General features: G+C 45.5%; 1 protein-coding gene across 3 annotated transcripts in view; it reads left to right on the plus strand.

The window, feature by feature from the left end:
• The window catches only part of LOC102379960 (pulmonary surfactant-associated protein D-like), a 28,147-nt gene extending 21,676 nt beyond the window's left edge, over window positions 1–6,471 (plus strand). The window contains exons 1-4 of one of the 3 annotated variants that reach the window (XM_025215260.1): window positions 2,187–2,760; window positions 3,443–3,656; window positions 4,950–5,033; window positions 5,875–6,471. In XM_025215260.1, coding sequence (XP_025071045.1) covers window positions 4,952–5,033; window positions 5,875–6,251 — 459 coding nt within the window. In that variant the 5' untranslated portion in view covers window positions 2,187–2,760; window positions 3,443–3,656; window positions 4,950–4,951 and the 3' untranslated portion in view covers window positions 6,252–6,471. Of the gene's footprint in view, window positions 1–2,186; window positions 2,761–3,086; window positions 3,657–4,949; window positions 5,034–5,874 lie in introns of those variants that run through there. The other 2 variants (XM_014524599.2, XM_025215259.1) reach the window with 2 other exon arrangements.
• Window positions 6,472–17,302: the final 10,831 nt, after the last annotated feature.

Raw genomic sequence — 17,302 nt, forward strand, 5'->3', positions numbered from 1 at the left:
CCTCTTCTTAAAGGCCCCCAAGGTAGGAGTGAGCACCACTTCCTTTGGAAGTTGGTTCCAGATCCTAGCCACCCTGACTGTGAAGTAGTGCCTCCTGATATCTAGCCTGAAACACTCTCCATCAATTTATGGCCATTATTCCTCGTTACTCCTGGTAGTGCTGGGAGGAATAGGGACTCTTCCATTGCCTGCCAATCCCCTTTGTTCAGTTTGTAGACAGCCACCAGATCCCCTCTCAGACTTCTCTTGTGGAAGCTGAACAGATTCAGGTCCCGTAGCCTCTCCTCGTAGGGCCTGCCTTGCTGCCCCCTGATCATGCGAGTGGCCCTCCTCTGGACCCTCTCAACACTGTCCACATCCCTCCTGAAGTGCAGCACCCAGAACTGGATGCAGTACTCCAACTGCCGTCTGACCAATGTTGCATAGAAGGGGAGGATCACCTTCTTGGACCTGCTTCTGATGCATGACAAGGTGCGGTTAGCTTTCCTGACCATGTCCCCACATTGTCGGCCCATATTCATCTTGGAGTCAATAACAACTCCAAGAGCATTTTCTTCCTCTGTGCTGACAAGAAGGGAGTCCTCCAGCCTGTAGGTATGCTGCTGGTTCTTCCTCCCCAGGTGCAGTACCTTGCACTTGTCAGTATTGAAACCCATCCTGTTCTCATCCACCCACCCCTGTAACTTGTCCAGATCTGATTCCAGCCTGTCCCTCTCCTCTGGTGTGCCCACTTCTCCCCACATCTTAGTGTTGTCCTCAAATGTGAACAAGGTGCTTTTCACCCCCTTGTCCAAGTCACTGATGAAGAGGTTGAACAGCGTGGGCCCGAGGACCGAGCCCTGGGAAACCTCACTGCCCACATCCCTCCAGGTCAAAAATGACCCATCCATTGTGGTCCAGTACATGGACTATACAGGACTGCAATGGATCCAGCCATTCTTTTGATGCCTTCCTTCAGCTGCTTCACCAGTGCCTGCACCTCTCCCCAGTGCTCTAGGTGACCTCGCTTGCCTTCAGAATGTGTCCCCTTTGTCTCCACCTTTCCCCAACTAGTCCAGGGTGGCCTGCCTCTGCTTCTTGGGGATGAGGGCTTTGAAGTGAGGGAGACTTCTTTTTGGGCATGCTCCCACTGGTGCCAGGCTGGGGAGGAACAAGGGCAAGGGGGGGTGCTGCTTCCTGAGATGAAGCAGCATCACCATGGTGGCAAATTGTTTTACGTCTTTGCCCTGGCTGATCTGACTTTGGCAGTGCTGACAGGTAGCATACCTGGGATCATCTGCCACCTCAAAATGATCCCACACTACACTACCTACCCGCTTCTGGGTTGAGGGTGGGGATCCTGCCTTATCCCTCTCCTCACCAGGCAGAGGCATGACAACAGCAGGAGCTGAGCCACCTACCCCTACCATCTCCTCTGAAGTGCTTTCTAGAGAAGGAGACCTGACTCTAGGGGAACATTAATGGGTGTGGAGCACAAACTCAGATTCCTCCTCCTTCCCCACAATTTCCTTTGCTATAGCCCTCAGCCCCTCTGCTTCCAGATCCAGCTCCTCCTCTGGCACTGGAAGGCTCATGCTGGGAACTGAAATTGGGGTGGAGAATGTCATGCTGCTCCTGGTTAGTGGGGTTAGTGGTGGTGGTGCAGGCGCTGCTACCACATCCTTGCTCCCACTAGTAGCAGAAGACTCATCATGCCAGGAAAGAGGGTGTGTCTAGGTTTGGGGTGGGGGGAACTTGTAGCTCTCCCTCTGCCCTCTCTCCCTCTCCTGCCAGAGGATCTGGCACCTGCCTTTCCAGTATGCTTCATAATGTTTGGTGTGCTGTAAAATGTACGTGTGTGTAATATATATTGTGCCTTCCTGCACAGTGATGACACACTGTCAGGGAAAACACAAATTTCTTGTTGTGGGGGAAAGAAGCAAGACAGACTAACAAGAAAAAATAAGATTTTTGGGGAAGAATAAGTTGAAAGGAATGGATAGGGATAAGGGATTGTAGGCAAGGGTAAGTAGGAAAGGATCCCTGTCACTGGCCAGCTACAGATGTCAGTATCAGAGCAGTCTTTCCCACCCCCCCTCAGCCTTTTCCATATATGGAATATCACCCCACCCCCTCCCTCCTCTCAGTTTCTGTTTGCTGCAAGTCTTCTGAATCTCCAAATCTTTCCAAATTGATTCAGAGGCTTCCATTCAATTTGGACATTTTAATGGGTCTCCCGATTCAATTCAGATTTGGAGATCCAGCTGCCGAATCAGTCCAAATCTCCTTCAAATAGAATTGGCTACTAAAGCTTTGCACAGCCCTACTTATTGGTTAATAGCCCTTAAGTTACATGGAACATTAGCATCCATAAATATTATTTGATACATTATTTTTCTACCAGATATAGAACTGAACTGCTGTACTGTCATAAAACTCTAATTCCCTGAGTCTTTGGGCTCCCTAATCCCTCCCTGACATTTAGCCAAGTGTAGAGGTGTTGCCAGTGATGGGGCCTTTTTAAATATGTCATGTTCTTTAGGGTAGTACCTAACTTACTCATTGTTATTCCCAGGTGAAGTCCTTGGGCTATGCATCTTTCTCTTGCTTTTCAAATTCTCCTCCTGGGAATGTCAATGACCAGGATATTCAGCTCCAGTGAATGAATATGTGAGGAGAGAGTAAATTCATGCTCAGTCATCCCCTGTGGAATTCCTGGGGGCAATGACTTACCAGGCAGAGATGGGAAAGAAGGTCCAAAAGGAGAAAAGGGAAACCAAGGTAAAACAATAGTAACTCCCCAGACTATGCTTAGCCAGAAGTCACAGTGGCCAAAATGTTCCCATCCTACTAAGTAAATTAGTAAATACTGGATGTATGTAATTATTTATGTATGAGTAGATGATTATCCCCTTATATCAGATGCTCAATAAATTCAGATTTACTACAATTATATAAACTAGATACATTTATAATTTCATATGGTAAAGTATCTAATGGTTCAAAAACCAAATAGAACTTGTGTGTTGCTTAGCACAGAATCCAGTCTCTTCAATTTGTAGATATAGGGTTCAAAACTTACATAGTAGTCAACATATAGACAGAAATTTTACTTTCCCTATATTTCCAACATGTTCAGACCAACTGCATTACATAGCAAGTACCAAAAACTCAACATTTTAAAAAAAATCCCTATTTTTATGTATAACTATGTAAGAGTAACACAAATCCAAACTTCTGAACTATTAGCAAGGGTTTAGAGAGTCCAAGATGACCAATTTGTCTGCATCTGGAATCTGTATCAAGATCTGAATTTTTCCTAAAGTTCAGGATTTTCATTTGAATGCTATAATTTGTACTCATCTCCAATTAAGTAAGAACAGCTGTAAATGGTATCAACACGAGAAAAATTAAATTATTCACTCATCTTTTTGTCTTTCCACTTCACCCCTTGGTTTACAAGGGTTACAGGGCCCCCCAGCAAAAGCTGGACATCCTGGACCAAAAGGTGACAAAGGTTCAATAGATGAAAGAGGACCAGAGAGTCTTAGTAGAAGCCAAGATAAGGGAGATATTTTCTAAAGGGAAACAGGAGGTTATATAAAGAATCTCTGCAACAGAATAAACAAAGGCCTTTATTGAATTCTGAATGCAATAACACTTCACACATGTGCTAGGTGAGTTTGACTGCTTGTGGGAAAAAGAGATATGTAGGACTTGCCTCTATTGGAAATTGATTCCCATGGCTAAAGAGAAATAGATGGTATATATTAAAACAAATACTCAGAGGTGTGGAAATACAACAATCCAGAAAGTTTGGAAGTAAATAAGGCCCTTAACAGTCACCTGCAAGAGTGAGTTTGATGGACCTGGACTTCAAATGGAAATATCCCAATGGGACAGACAAATACTACAAGCACAGTGTGTTAAATAAAGCTTGGAGTTCCACCATCAGTACTTAATACTGGTCAGTTTTAATGTATTATTAAAACTGCTAACAGGGATCATTTTCTCCTTCTTAATTCAAAGTTAAAGTCCAGCATTTCCATGGGTATAACTGAAAATCTGTGGGTAGTTTTCAATGTAGTGGGTGCATCTACATGTGGGCATTAGCCTGATTTTAAGATGCCTTAAGGGTGTGCATCTATATATGTGCACCCTTAATGTGCCTTAAAATGGTAAATTTAGGCTATTCCTGCCTAAACTTGATACCTGCATAAAGCAAGTATCAAATTTAAGCAGGATTAGTTAAAGCATATTAACACATGTGTAGACATGTTAATGCACATTAATATTAGGGACTTTAGTCCTGGGTCTGTCCAGCCACTAGGGGGACAGCCAGAGCCCAGCCCCAGGGCTCCTGGATGGCTTCCTCTCCTCCTCCATGGCTGGGCTGCTCTCTGGCAGTTCCTAGCTGCAGGCTATAAAAGCCACCAGCCATTTCATGCCTTGGAGCACACAGCACAGGGAGCCTGAAGGAGCCCGTGCTGCCTACGGGAGCCCACCAGGCCCCATGTGCCAACCCTGGACAGAGCCTGTCCTGTCCCCTAGCTGGAGCTGCTTCTTGGCCATGGGTGCATGTTGCAAAGGGCTGCAGCCTGCTGCATCCCTTGCCCAGCCCTGAGATTTCCCCCAGGACTGCTGGCCTGCCAGAACCTACTCCCTGATGCTTCTCAGCCCCAGATCTGTCTCTGCAGGCACTGTGGTGAAGTGCTACACTTAAGCCCACTTAAATTCACATGTAGACATGCCCACTAAGAGCAGAGCTTTGGCTGTAAGTATCACTTTATAGTTGAACTAAATGCCCTTCTCAGGTAACTTGACATTTGGATTCTATCTTTGCTGATGTTTCCCTACTGTTTTATTGAGTGATTTCTCTGGAATTTTGTCTTTCTTGAACTCCATATTTTAACAAATCCTAATTTTTATGTACATTTATGTAGGCATAACATAATTATGTTTTCATGCAGAAATGGATCTTCTTAAAACTCACATAAGTGATTTGCAAGCACAACTGAAGGCTCTGAAAGCTCTCAGCAACAAAACCCAAAAAGGTAAGCAGGTTCATCTCAGGTCTCTGCATTCCTATTATTCCATTTCACAGGCTGATGCAGAGAAGTGAATTTTGGATCCAGATGCTCAGGTCCCTTATATGGGTTGTTAGATGCTTCTGTATCCCATCCATTTATATGGAAAGTATGGGATAATTCTGCAAACTCCAACAGATACAGTGACACCTAAGTAGAATACTACTGTTGTTAGGGAGATCATATGGAGATAAGTAATGCCTCAGACACCTCCTTTATTTTTAATATATGACTAGATTGCGACTCAGAGCATACACCCAGACAACAGGATACTTCTCAGATTGCTGCTTTCCTGGAGCTGGTGGGAAGAGAGAGAATGGAAATAGGCAGAGGAAGGGGCAGAGCCTTAACCATTTTCCATCTTATTGCTATCCAGAGTAACCAAGCAAGTACAAAGAGGGTGGTGACTTTTAAGTAGCATACCCAGGATAAAATCACCATACCCAGGGATAAGGAAGCCTGAAGAGCACCGCTAGTCCTGGATAGTGTCCCTTACTATACCATCCCTTCCTCAAGGCTAGACCCAAAATTACCATCCAGGTACTGAATAGCAATAATAAAGCATACACCCAAACCTGAGATCTCATGAGCATACCTTTTCTCAGGATTTTCCCCTGTAGTTTCAACAAAACACTGAAACCCTTTTCAGGTCTTGGTTTGAAGCTAATGCGATTCAGCTGATCAGACATCAGAGTGAATCAGCAAAATTAAGAGTCAATCCGACATTCCTAAGAGGATGCCTAGAAGCTGCCACTGTTATTTTGTTATGAAAGTAATTTGGATGTGCTGTGCTTCTGTGTCCTCCTAGTTCTATTCTACCCAAGTGGCATGATTATTGGTGAAAAAATATTCAGAACTGATGGCTCTGAAGGCAACTTTGAAGTTTCACAAGCTGCATGCTCCAGATCTGCTGGCCTTTTAGCTTCTCCAAGAAATTCTGAAGAAAACAGTGCCCTACAACAAATAGCAGAGAGGCAAAACAAAAGACCATTCCTAGGAATAAATGATAGGCTGACAGAAGGTACATTTATGTACTTAAGTGGTGAAGCAATACGATACACGAACTGGAGCACAAGAGAACCAAATGATTCTGGAGGAGAGAAGGACTGTGTAGAAGTATATTCAGATGGCAAATGGAATGACAAATCCTGTGAAAAAAATTGCTTAATAATGTGTGAATATTAATCAGTGTGTCCTTGTAATTATTAGTTGTTGCTGGTGCAAATGTACATGCTGCTTTATATTATCCCAGTCTTATCAAATTACATTAGCCATTCATTTTGGCCATTGTATTTTATCAATGAAGTGAACACTATTTTAGTAAAATTTCTCTTATGTTAAACTATGTTTCAATAAACTACTCATAGAATACTGATTTAGGCATTACACTGATTGAAATGGGAGATAAAACATATACTGGTGTTGACACGCACCAGATCAACACTCAGGATCCCAATATTGCGCGGTTAGACAGGAGGGCATGATACACAATTATATACACATATACAAACTACACAAATATCAGTATGAGTTCACACACACACACACACACACACACACACACACACACACACACAAACACACACTTTTGTGGCTGTGTGTTAACACTAGGGGACATTTGGGTAACTTGTTGCTTGTGGTTACTTAAGGTCAAGTGGTGCAAGGGTTACTTGAGGTCACTGGGGCTTGGGGTTGCTTGAGGTTAAGTGGCCCCTAGTGTTACTTGGGGTTAATATACCTCAGGGTTATTTGGGGTTACTTAAGGTTACTGTGGCCCCTGGAGTTACTCGGGGTCACCTGGTGCCATGGTAGAAGCAAGGGAAAAAAGCCTGGTGGCAAGGAGGAAACAGCCAGGAAACAGAGAGGCAGTAATCTGGGAGATCAGGAGGCAGATAAGTGTTGACAAGGAGGAGACAGCCAGGAAACAGAGAGGGACAAAGCTGGGAGATTGGGGCTGGAAACGAGGCAGAAAGAACCAGGAGAGAAAGCCGGGAAAAATCAAGAAGGTGGTCAGTAAGAGAAAAACCGAACTTGGGGTTTCAAAATAACAGGTTTATTAAACAGACAACACAAAATACAGCCACACAAAGTTATTGGTTCCTACACACACACAAGCACAAACACTCACATATACACCCACACAATGGTAGCAGGAGAGGAAAAGGCTTGGTGGAAGGATTGAAGTCAAGGTGTGTAGGGACAGAGTCCTAGGTCCTTTGCTTGGGGAAGGAAGGTGCATGATAGCTACCTATCCTGGGCTGTGAGTTGATCTTTGATGACCAGCTGGGGTCTTCTCCAGCAAGGTGTTGTCCAGAGGGAGTCACTGGGAGGGCTTCTGGGTGGATAGGTAGCACGGCGTACTGCTGGTCCAGATGGAGAGGGGGTTCCAAGGCGGTCACACTCTACCACCCCTTTCATAGGAGTGGGCTACCTGTGTCTCCTATGGGAAGGACATACCCAGGCAAGGACCAGTCCTGCTCAGGTGCATACATGCAGATCCAGGTGTCTTCATTGTCTGGTGAGATACAATGGTGGGGTTGCTGGTTTCTGTAGGGTCTTTGTCTTCCAAATGTTGGGTTCCCATAGGTTCTCTCTCTTTTAAATGCTGGGTTTTGTCTCTGTTCCTGGGTGAGGTCTGTGGTACCTGGGTGAGTCAATGCAAGGCAATGGTTGAGTCACTGAGTTGGTTGTCCATTCATTACTGGTCATTCAGTAGAGGCCTGCTACCATTATATCTCAAGCTCCCTCATTCATTCCCATTCATTCAAGAACCAATTTACATAGGACGGGTAGGTATGAGTCACAGTTGCAATATATTGTATAGGGCAGGGGACACAAGATGGAGGCTTGACATTACAAAATGGAAACTTGACATTACTTTGGTTAACTTTACAGACACAGGCCTAAACCATACAATATGAATATGTAACAATAACAAAAAAAATGCAAAAATGATAGGAACACAATATAAAACAGTAAAAATCAATATAAACGTAACAGAACACTATTTACAATATAAAAAGGGGCTTATTACAATAATAGCATACAAGAACTTAGCTTACCTAGTATTATTTGTAATCACTTATAAGAGACAAAGAAGGCAGAGAGAAAGTCAGAAATGGTTGGGGAAGAGAAGGGAATGCGTTTTAAAATTAAAAAAACAAAAAAACCTGTGGATTTTGTTACACTAGGAACCTGAAAAATACTATGAGACCCACCTAGTTTCAAACTGCTGCCTGTAAATGCATGCAGCCATCATGGGAAATCCACCAGGAACAGGTACCTCATGTATTTATAAATTCAAGGCTACAGGATGGCCCTGTTGTTCCACATTCATCTGTCTGGCAATGCATTAAACTTCATGTGCCAATACATGGGCTAGTAAGTCAATGGTGAGAAGGCAAATTTCAAGTTCTCTTGATTTTTTTTTTAATGATCTAGGATATATAAGCTGTTATTATTGAAAAGGAAAGCTTATATAATTTGCCATAAAGGTTGTAGTACATTAACTTAAATAATTGGATAGACTTAAATAAAATCAAAATGGTGCAACTTTTAAAATGTAGACCAGCCCTCCATGGTCTTGTCTTGTCACCCCTCAAGCTTCTCTCTAACAGGCCCCTCTCCCTAGGGTCTGCCTTTTCTCCCTATAAGCAAGAAAATGTACAGACTGTTGAATACAACCAAATGACCTGGTCTAAGCTTACAGGGTCTCTTTCTTCTCCCTTTGTCTTAGAGAAGGCTAGAACTCACTCTTCAGTTTGGAAAGAAGGCTAAGGGGAGATAGAAATCTATAAAATCATGAAAGGTATAGACCAAGTGGCCAGGGAACTGTTGTTCACCAACTCCCAGGCCATGTCTAGACGTGTGCTTAACTGTAGAGTAGACTAATTAGCTTGGAAGTAAAGTTTCACGGTCTATATGTGCAATGCTATTAGGCTTCACCTCACCTTCCAGCCTAGGACTGGGCAATGCTACCAGCTAGATCAGGCCATTTGTGTTGCTAGATCAAGCCATGTGGCAGGGGTTCCCAGCAACAACATGTATGTGATAAGGAATTTCTGTCAATTTACTTTACATAATATTAGTAAGCTGTCAAGTAACAGTTCTAATAACTTCAGCACATTTCCTACTGGCATTTATGAGTTTTCTGATGCTTGGGAAATTTCTGTGTTCAGGGTTAGTAACACTGGTGTCCTTTACTGTTGGGGGCAGATATTCCTGTGTAGGTGAGTTGTGATCAGGGTTGGGTTTGTCACTGAACACATTTTCCAAAGCTGTTCTTTCCTCATGGTGGTAGAAGAGTGACTGATAGAGCATTATCTACTGAAATACAAGATTCTTCCTGCCACTCATTTTCAAAGTTAAGAGAGATTATTCATTCTAGAAATTCAGTAACTCTGTCACCAACTTTCCCTATAATTAACATAAAGAAATTCCTCACTGTGTGATATCTGTTCCACATTTTCAAAGGGTACAAAGTACTGCACAGAGTAACACCAATGTCTCTTTTGTCAATTATTTTTAGGTGCGTCTTGGATAAATTAGGAAACCTCACCACATCATAAAGGTCCAAATTCTCTTCTCACTTACTCTTGCATCTTAAGTACTGGAGGAAAGGAAGGTAAACAATAAACTCTACTAAAGAAATATTTTTAGGGCTTGGTTTCCTCAGCCTTCCTGAGGTTTAGTATTGTACTCCACAAGTAATCTTTGTTGAAACAATGAATTATTCATGGTGTAAGAGTGTAAGATTGACTGTAAGTGACAGAATCCATTTCCAGTCAAGAGGCAATTTCTTACAACTTACTTCTTTCTGTTGAGAAATCCAGTACTTTACACTTTGTTACCCAAGCCATCAGCAGGGGTATAGAGATAAAATATTTTTCAAGTGCCCCAAAGGAAATAACTTGGGTAGAAGGAGACTCATTTTACTATTTTGCAATGTCTGCAGATGTGTCTCTGAATGAAAGTAGGTATGTGTGAGATAACAGAGCAGAGACATTGTAGTTTTGGAGACCATTACATTTTAAGCATTAGAGGAAAGGCAGGAAAACACTAAAAATTATACATAGTTTGTAGGAGGAGTTTTGGCAGTGCAACGTCAGAGCTCTGTGAAAAATAAATCACTTTCTATTTTGGAGTTTTCCTTACTGTTGTGTTAGTTCTGAACTAAGTGGGTGCTACTGAAAAAATGGACTACAAAGAACTTTACCTTCAGGGTTCACTTTTCTTCTTCTTCACAAGTTTCTTGCTGCCTTCTTTTTGGGGGATGAAAGAAAGAATGCATGGGGGGACAGAAGAACTGAAGCTTTAAAGAGCAGTCTTTTTGTAGGACTATAGATGTGTGTCAAATCCAAAAATATTTGAGGGCTGGCAGTTAGGATTCTGTGTCCCTATTCCTTTTCCTGGGATGGGAGGTTGTGTAATTTACTAGTTAGAACCAGAAGTGCACTTAGATTCCACTGGTGACTTTATAAGTGAATTCCAGTGGTTTGAGGAGTGGATGGGCATTATAAATACTGGTGGTCTCTGTTCCAAGTGATATTTAATGTACTGTAATCTACTAGTTACACCAAGAGATTGGTATTCAGACCTCCTTGTTTCTATTCTGTCCAATTCTGTGATTAATTGATGTCATATTGGGGGTTGGAAGGGAGATGAGAATAGAAGTTTGAGGAAAAATCCATGTCTCATTAAACTGTTCAGGTAAATACTTTTTACTCTTTTGGAACTAATATATAAAATCTATATAATCTAAAGGATTTTGCTGTGCAGCTACAAGATGAGGTTTTGCAGAAAACTGGTACTAAGAGCCCTGAGGTAAGTGGGGAAGCAGGAAACCTGGAGGAAGAGCAAAAAAGGAGGTGACAACAGGTGAGGTGCTTTCATACTTCCTGAGAAATCAGGGCAATCAACTAGTTACTAGGGCTGTGCAAAACTTTGGTAGCTAATTCAATTCAGAGAAGATTCAGCCCAACTCAGCAGCCAAATCTCTGGATCCAAAAAGAATTGAGAGACCCATTAATTTCTCCAAATCAAATAGGAAGCCTCCTAATTGATTCAGAGAGATTCAGAGATCCAGCCATCGACTGTACAGGCAGGCACTAGGTAATACCAGTGGGAGCAGCTTGGGGAGCAGTTGGACAAGCCCTGGCTTGAGCTAGCAGCCCCAGGAGAAGCTGCAGCTCATCCGGCTGCCCCCCCAAAGGGGGGAGGCAAGCAGTGCTGGCAGCCCTGGAAGAAGCCATGGGGGTTAGGGGAATGATTGGGGAGCTGAAGAAATGATTGAGAGCTGGGGGGAATGACTGGGAGCTGGGAGATCAAACCAGGAGCTGGAGGGAAACCCCTGTTCATTCCCACAGCCCCTGATCATTCCCCCCAGCTCCCCAACCATTCCTCCCATCCCCCACTACTTCTCCTGGGGCTGCTGGCTCAAGCTACAGCTCATCCGGCTGCTCCCCAGGCTGCTCCCCCCGGCCAAGGCAAGGCAGGCAGTGCTGGCAGCCCTGAGAGAAGCTGCAGGGAATGATTGGGATCTGGGAGATCAAACTGGGAACTAGAGAATCGGGCCAGGAGATGTGGGGAATGATTGGGGGCTGGGGGAATGAACAGAAGCTTTCCCCCAGCTCCTGGTTCAATTCTCCAGCTCCCCATCATTCTCCCCGCTCCCCAATCATTCCCCCCAGCCCCTGCAGCTTCTCCTGGGGCTTCCCGCTCAAGCCACAGCTTGTCTGAATGCTTCCCCGGCTGCCTCCCAGGCTGAGGCAGGCAGTACTGGCAGCCCCGGGGGAGAAACCATGGGGGATAAGGGGAATGATTGGGAGTTGGGAGGAATGATCAGGGGCTGGGGGAATGAACAGGGGCTTTCCCCCAGCTCCTGGTTTGATCCCCCAGCTCCTTGATCATTTCCCCTAGACCCTGCAGCTTGTTCTGGGGCTGCCATCACTGCCTGCCTCACCTCAGTGGTGGGGCAGCCAGGAGAACGGCTGGACAAGCACCGGCTTCTCCTGGGGCTGCCGGCTCAAGCTAGGGCTCAACCGACTGCTCCCTCAGTTGCTCCTGCCGGCATTGCCTGCCTATATAGTCTGTGGCTGAATAAGATTGGGCACTGAATATCTTCGAATTTGGATTCAGCCGAATCAAATCAGGACAGTGATTCAAATCACCGAATCGAATCACTGCCCCTCTGAATCGCCAAATCCAAAGCAAATACTTTCCATTTCGCACAGGCCTACTAGTTACCTCAGGTGCTTGTACAGAAATGTATGCAGCCTGGGAAACAAGCAGGAAGAACTGAAAGTCTTTGCACAGTCTCAGAGCTATGATGTAATTGGAATAACAAAGACTTGGTGGGATAGCTTGCATGACTGGGACACTGTCATGGATGTGTACAAACTGTTCAGGAAGGACAGGCAAGGAAGAAGAGGAGGAGGAGTTGCACTTTATGTAAAAGAGCTGTATGATTGCTCAGAGCTCCAGTATGAAACTGGAGATAGGCCTGCTGATAATCTCTGGGCTAAGGTTAGAAGGGGGAGCAACAAGGGTGATCTTGTGGTGGATGTCTGTTATAGACCACCAGACCAGGAAGAAGTGGTGGATGAGGCTTTCTTCAAACAGCTAGCAGAAGTTTCCCAATCAAAAGCCCTGGTTCTCATGTGGGACTTCAATCATCCTGACATCTGCTGGGAGGGCAATACAGCAATGTGCAGGCAATCCAGGAAGTTTTTGGAAAGTGCTGGGAACAGCTTCCTGGTGCATGTATTGGAGCAGCCAAATAGAGGCCATGCTCCTCTTGACCTGCTTCTCACAAACAGGGAAGAATTGGTGGGGAATATAGTAGTGGATGGCAACTCAGTGATCATGAGAGGATCAAGTCCAGGATCCTGGGGAAAGAAAGAATGGATAGCAGCAGAGTAAGGACCCTGGACTTTAGAAAAGCAGACTGACTTGCTCAGGGAACTCATGGGCAGGATCCCCTGGGAAGCCAGTCTGAGGAGAAGAGGAGTCCAGGAGAGCTGGCTTTACTTTAAAGAAGCCTTACTGAGAGTACAGAAACAAACCATCCCCATTCACAGAAAGACTAGCAAGTATGGCAGAAGGCCAGCTTGGCTTAGCAGGGAACTCTTCAGTAAACTAAGTCACAAGGAAGTTCATAAGAAGTGGAAACTTGTACAAATTTATAGGGAGGAGTATAAGAGCATTGATTGGGCATGAAAGGATGAAGTCAGGAAGGCCAAAGCACAACTGGAGTTGCAGCTAGCAAGGGACATGAAGGGTAACAAGAAGGGTGTCTGCAGGGTGTGTGTAGATGAAATGTGGGGCATGTGTGCATGACACTTTAAAGTGGGTTAAATGCTTTTGCACCGCTTTAATGGTGTTGGTATTTGCATGCATCGGCGGTGTATTGCGCATTAATTCCAGCCGCTGTAGCACATTTGGCAGCATTATGTGCCTTAAATGACTTTGGGGATGCAGCAAACTAAAACACCTCCAAGGAGTTTTAGTTTGCTGCCCTACAGTTGTAGAGTGAAGCACCAGGCTCCGTGCAGCTCAGGGTCTGTGCAAGCAGCAGCTTGGGAAGACAGGCTCCACCAAAGGGAAAACAAAAAAAAGCAGTGAGCCTGATCTTTCCCCCTGGAGCCTGCCTGCATGAGATGCGTGGGGACCTGGTCCTTCCCTCCACGGTTGCAGTGCCCCCCGAGAACGCCCAAGCCGTGTGCCTATGGGCAGGTGCCACCTGGGGAAGGGCCTCTGCTGCCAGACAGGGAAGCACCACCCACCTCTTCGTGCCACAGCCTAGGGACCACCCCACCTACTGGCAGCTTGCCCTCCCCTCCCCACCACGAAAGAGGCATGTAAGACACTAGTGTACACAACATGTGGGTTTACTTCACCCTAAATTGAAGCAGTGTTTTAAAAAACCTACAGTTTCAATTTAGGGCCCCCCTTTTGTCTATACACGGCCTAAGTCAGTAGCAAGAGGAGGATTAGGGAAAGTGTGGGCCTCCTACTGACTGGGGGAGGCAACCTTATGACAGAAGATGCAGAATAGCTGAAGTGCAATGCCTTTGCCTCAGTCTTCACAGGCCACGTCAGCTCCCAGAGTACAGCACCAGGCAGCACAGTTTGGGGAGAAGGTGAGCAGCCAACAGTGACAAAAGAACAGGTTCGGGACTATTTAGAAAAGCTGGAAATAGACAAGTCCATGGGGCCAGATGGGATGCACCCAAGGGTGCTGAGGGAGTTGGCTGATGAGATTGCAGAGTGCATGGCGACCAGGAGAGGTCCTGGATGACTGGAAAATGGCAAATATAGTGCCAATATTTAAGAAAGGGGAAAAGGCAGATCCAGGGAACTACAGACCAGCTAACCTCACCTCAGTCCCTGGAAAAATCATAGAACAGATCCCCAAGCGTAACAGGTATCCGCTTTGGGCCAATCTAAATGTGGCCTGCACACCTGTTCCTGGGGCAACCGCCCACCTTCTCTCCTGCCATGCCTTGCTGTTAATTGATTAATTGATGTTAATTAGTGGGAGGCTGCCCTTGTACTGCCCCGATGCCAGGGGGAGCTATCTGAGGCTTCGATTCCTCCCCTACATCGCAGCCCACACCTCACTGATATAACAATGTCTATTCCGTCTTAGCCTTATTATAATCTGGCCCCTTTTTTGTCCTCTCTAGGCCCTACCTCTTTTGATCTGTGCCCTCTCCAGCACTAGGGCTTTCCCTAGCCCTCTCTCACTATGTGCCCTCTTCCCTGGGGCTTCTCAGCAACACTGCCCCCTCCCTGGGGCTTCTCAGCAACGCTGCCCCCTTCTCTGGGGCTTCTCAACTGCCCCTCTCTGGGGCTGGGGTCTGTGCACCCCAAATGCTGTGCCCTTGCTGGCACTGGGGTTCCCCTATGAGGCCTCCTCCAACCCCTAGCAGCCTCACCCAAACCACCGGTGACAAACAGCAACACAAACGTAAGCCCCTTGGCTATAACATAAAATGGAAGCCTCCCGGCCATAACAACAGTCCCACCTACCAGGGAATACTCTATCCCTCAGCCATGTCAGACGCTGCACCTCCAGTCAGGCTGCTCCACTCTTCCATGAGAGAGAGAGCTCCTTCCTCCTTGGCTGCTGGCAAGGAACTCCCTCTGGCCGCAGCCCCTAGGGTTTATAGGGGAGCCAGGCCCTGCCCCTTCTGGTCAGCTGACCTCCTCTGGTTGCCCTGGCAACCAGCAGCTGGGCTCCTTATTCACTGCTAGGGCTCCCTCCCTAGCAGTTTCCCCTCTTTAGGAGCAGGGCACCTCAGTGCTCTGCGACACGAAGGAATCCATTTCTAAGCACTTGGAAGAAAAGAAGGTGATTAAGAACAGAACAGTCAGCATGGATTCTCCATGGCAAGTCATGCCTGACCAACCTGATTGCCTTCTGTGATGAAGTTATTGGCTCTGTGGATGTAGGCAGACCAGTGGATGTGATATACCTCGATTTTAGCAAGGGTTTTGATACAGTCTTCCACAACATTCTTGTGGGCAAGCTAAGGAACTATGGGCTGGATGAATGGACTGTAACATGGATAGAAAACTGGCTGGAGCATTAGGCTCAGAAAGTAGTAATCAATGGCTTGATGTCTAGTTGGCAGCTGGTATGAAGTGGAGTGCCACAGGGGTCGGTGAGGGGGCTGGGGAACATGACTTATGAGAAAAGACTGAGGAAACTGGACTTATTTAGTCCACTGAAGAGGAGACTGAGAGGGGATTTAATAGCAGCCTTCAACTGCTAGGGGGATTTAAAAGAGGACAGAGACTGTTTTCAGTGATAGCAGATGACAGAATGAGGAGCAATGTCCTCAAGCTGCAGCAAAGGAAGTTCAGGTTATGTATTAGGCAATATTTTTTCATTAGGTGGGTAGTAAAACACTGGAACAGGTTACCCAGAGAGGTGATGGAATCTCCATCCTTGGAGGTTTTTAAGACCTGGCTAGACAAAGCTTTGGCTGGGATGATCTAGTTGGGGATGGTCCTGCTTTGAGGAGGGGGTTGGACTAGATGACCTTTTTGATGACCATTTGAGGTCTCTTCCAACCCTAATTTTCTATGATTCTATGATTTTCTATGACTCTAAAAGATCTCTATGGGATGACTGAAGTGGCCCTTAACTTTAACTTTTCCTCTCTTTAACCGAGAGGGAAAAGAGAATTATGCACTTTGGGCATTTGGTCCAAAGGCTGAAAATATCGTGTCACCTGATATTCATGGCAGTTTATTGTTTGTTATTTCAGTCATATACAACATACAATTATTTTTCTTCTTGATTGTTTCAAATTAGTCTCAGATTACAACCAAGATGAATTAGCATGATATAATTTTTAGTACATCGTGAAGTGATTTAGCCATGTGATGAATTCCTTTGTTGTTATCACCCTCAAAAGTGTCCCCAGGTGTCTCAGCCCATAGAAAAGAAGAGCACTTTATATCTCAAATATAATAATAAGATGGCAAATACCTTATTTACATGCAAAGCTCAGTTGTTCCACACTCATTAATTGTGAGGCAATCAGATATCTACTTGAAAGCAGTGTATTAAGCCTGTGGTACCTTAATTTATGTATTTCATTTGGTATTTAAGGAGGAGCCATGTAAAGGGAAAGGCCTTAACTAGCCCTGGTTTTGGATTCACATAACTCCTGGCTTCTCTGGAGAATATCAGGATTAGGGTTGGAGTTGTCTCAAGTTCAAATTTCTTATGGGCGTGTCCACACAAACAAGCACATGCACTTGCAGCTGCTCAAATAGAAGCAGTGCAAATTTGAGCCAGGGTTTTTTGCTTCAGCGCACGTGCTCGGACATGCACTTTGTTGTGCAGCAAATTGTGCCACTTCTAGCAAAATAACCCTGACTGGCTCCTCCCAGATCTTCAGCCAGGGGGAACTAGAGCCTGGGGCCAGCACCTGTGCTGTCCCCAGCAGTATAAAAAGCTGCCCTGTCCTGGCCCCTGCAGTGTAAAAAGCCACCCTGGAAAGTGGCTCAGGGCTACTAGCTCTCAGGAGCTTCTGGGGCTCAGCCAATTGGTACCTGAGGACACTACCCCTTGTGCCAGCTGGACTGCTGAAGCAGCCTGAGAGTTCCCTGCACCCTCTACCCACTGCAGCAGTCTGGCAGAGGGGGATGCTGCCTGGCTATGACCTGCTGTGCACCTGCCAGACTTGGATGGGGATTGCACAGCCAGTAGAAGCCTCTTC

Source organism: Alligator sinensis, unplaced genomic scaffold (genome assembly GCF_000455745.1).
Source record: "Alligator sinensis unplaced genomic scaffold, ASM45574v1 scaffold822_1, whole genome shotgun sequence".
Taxonomy (NCBI): Eukaryota; Metazoa; Chordata; order Crocodylia; family Alligatoridae; genus Alligator; species Alligator sinensis.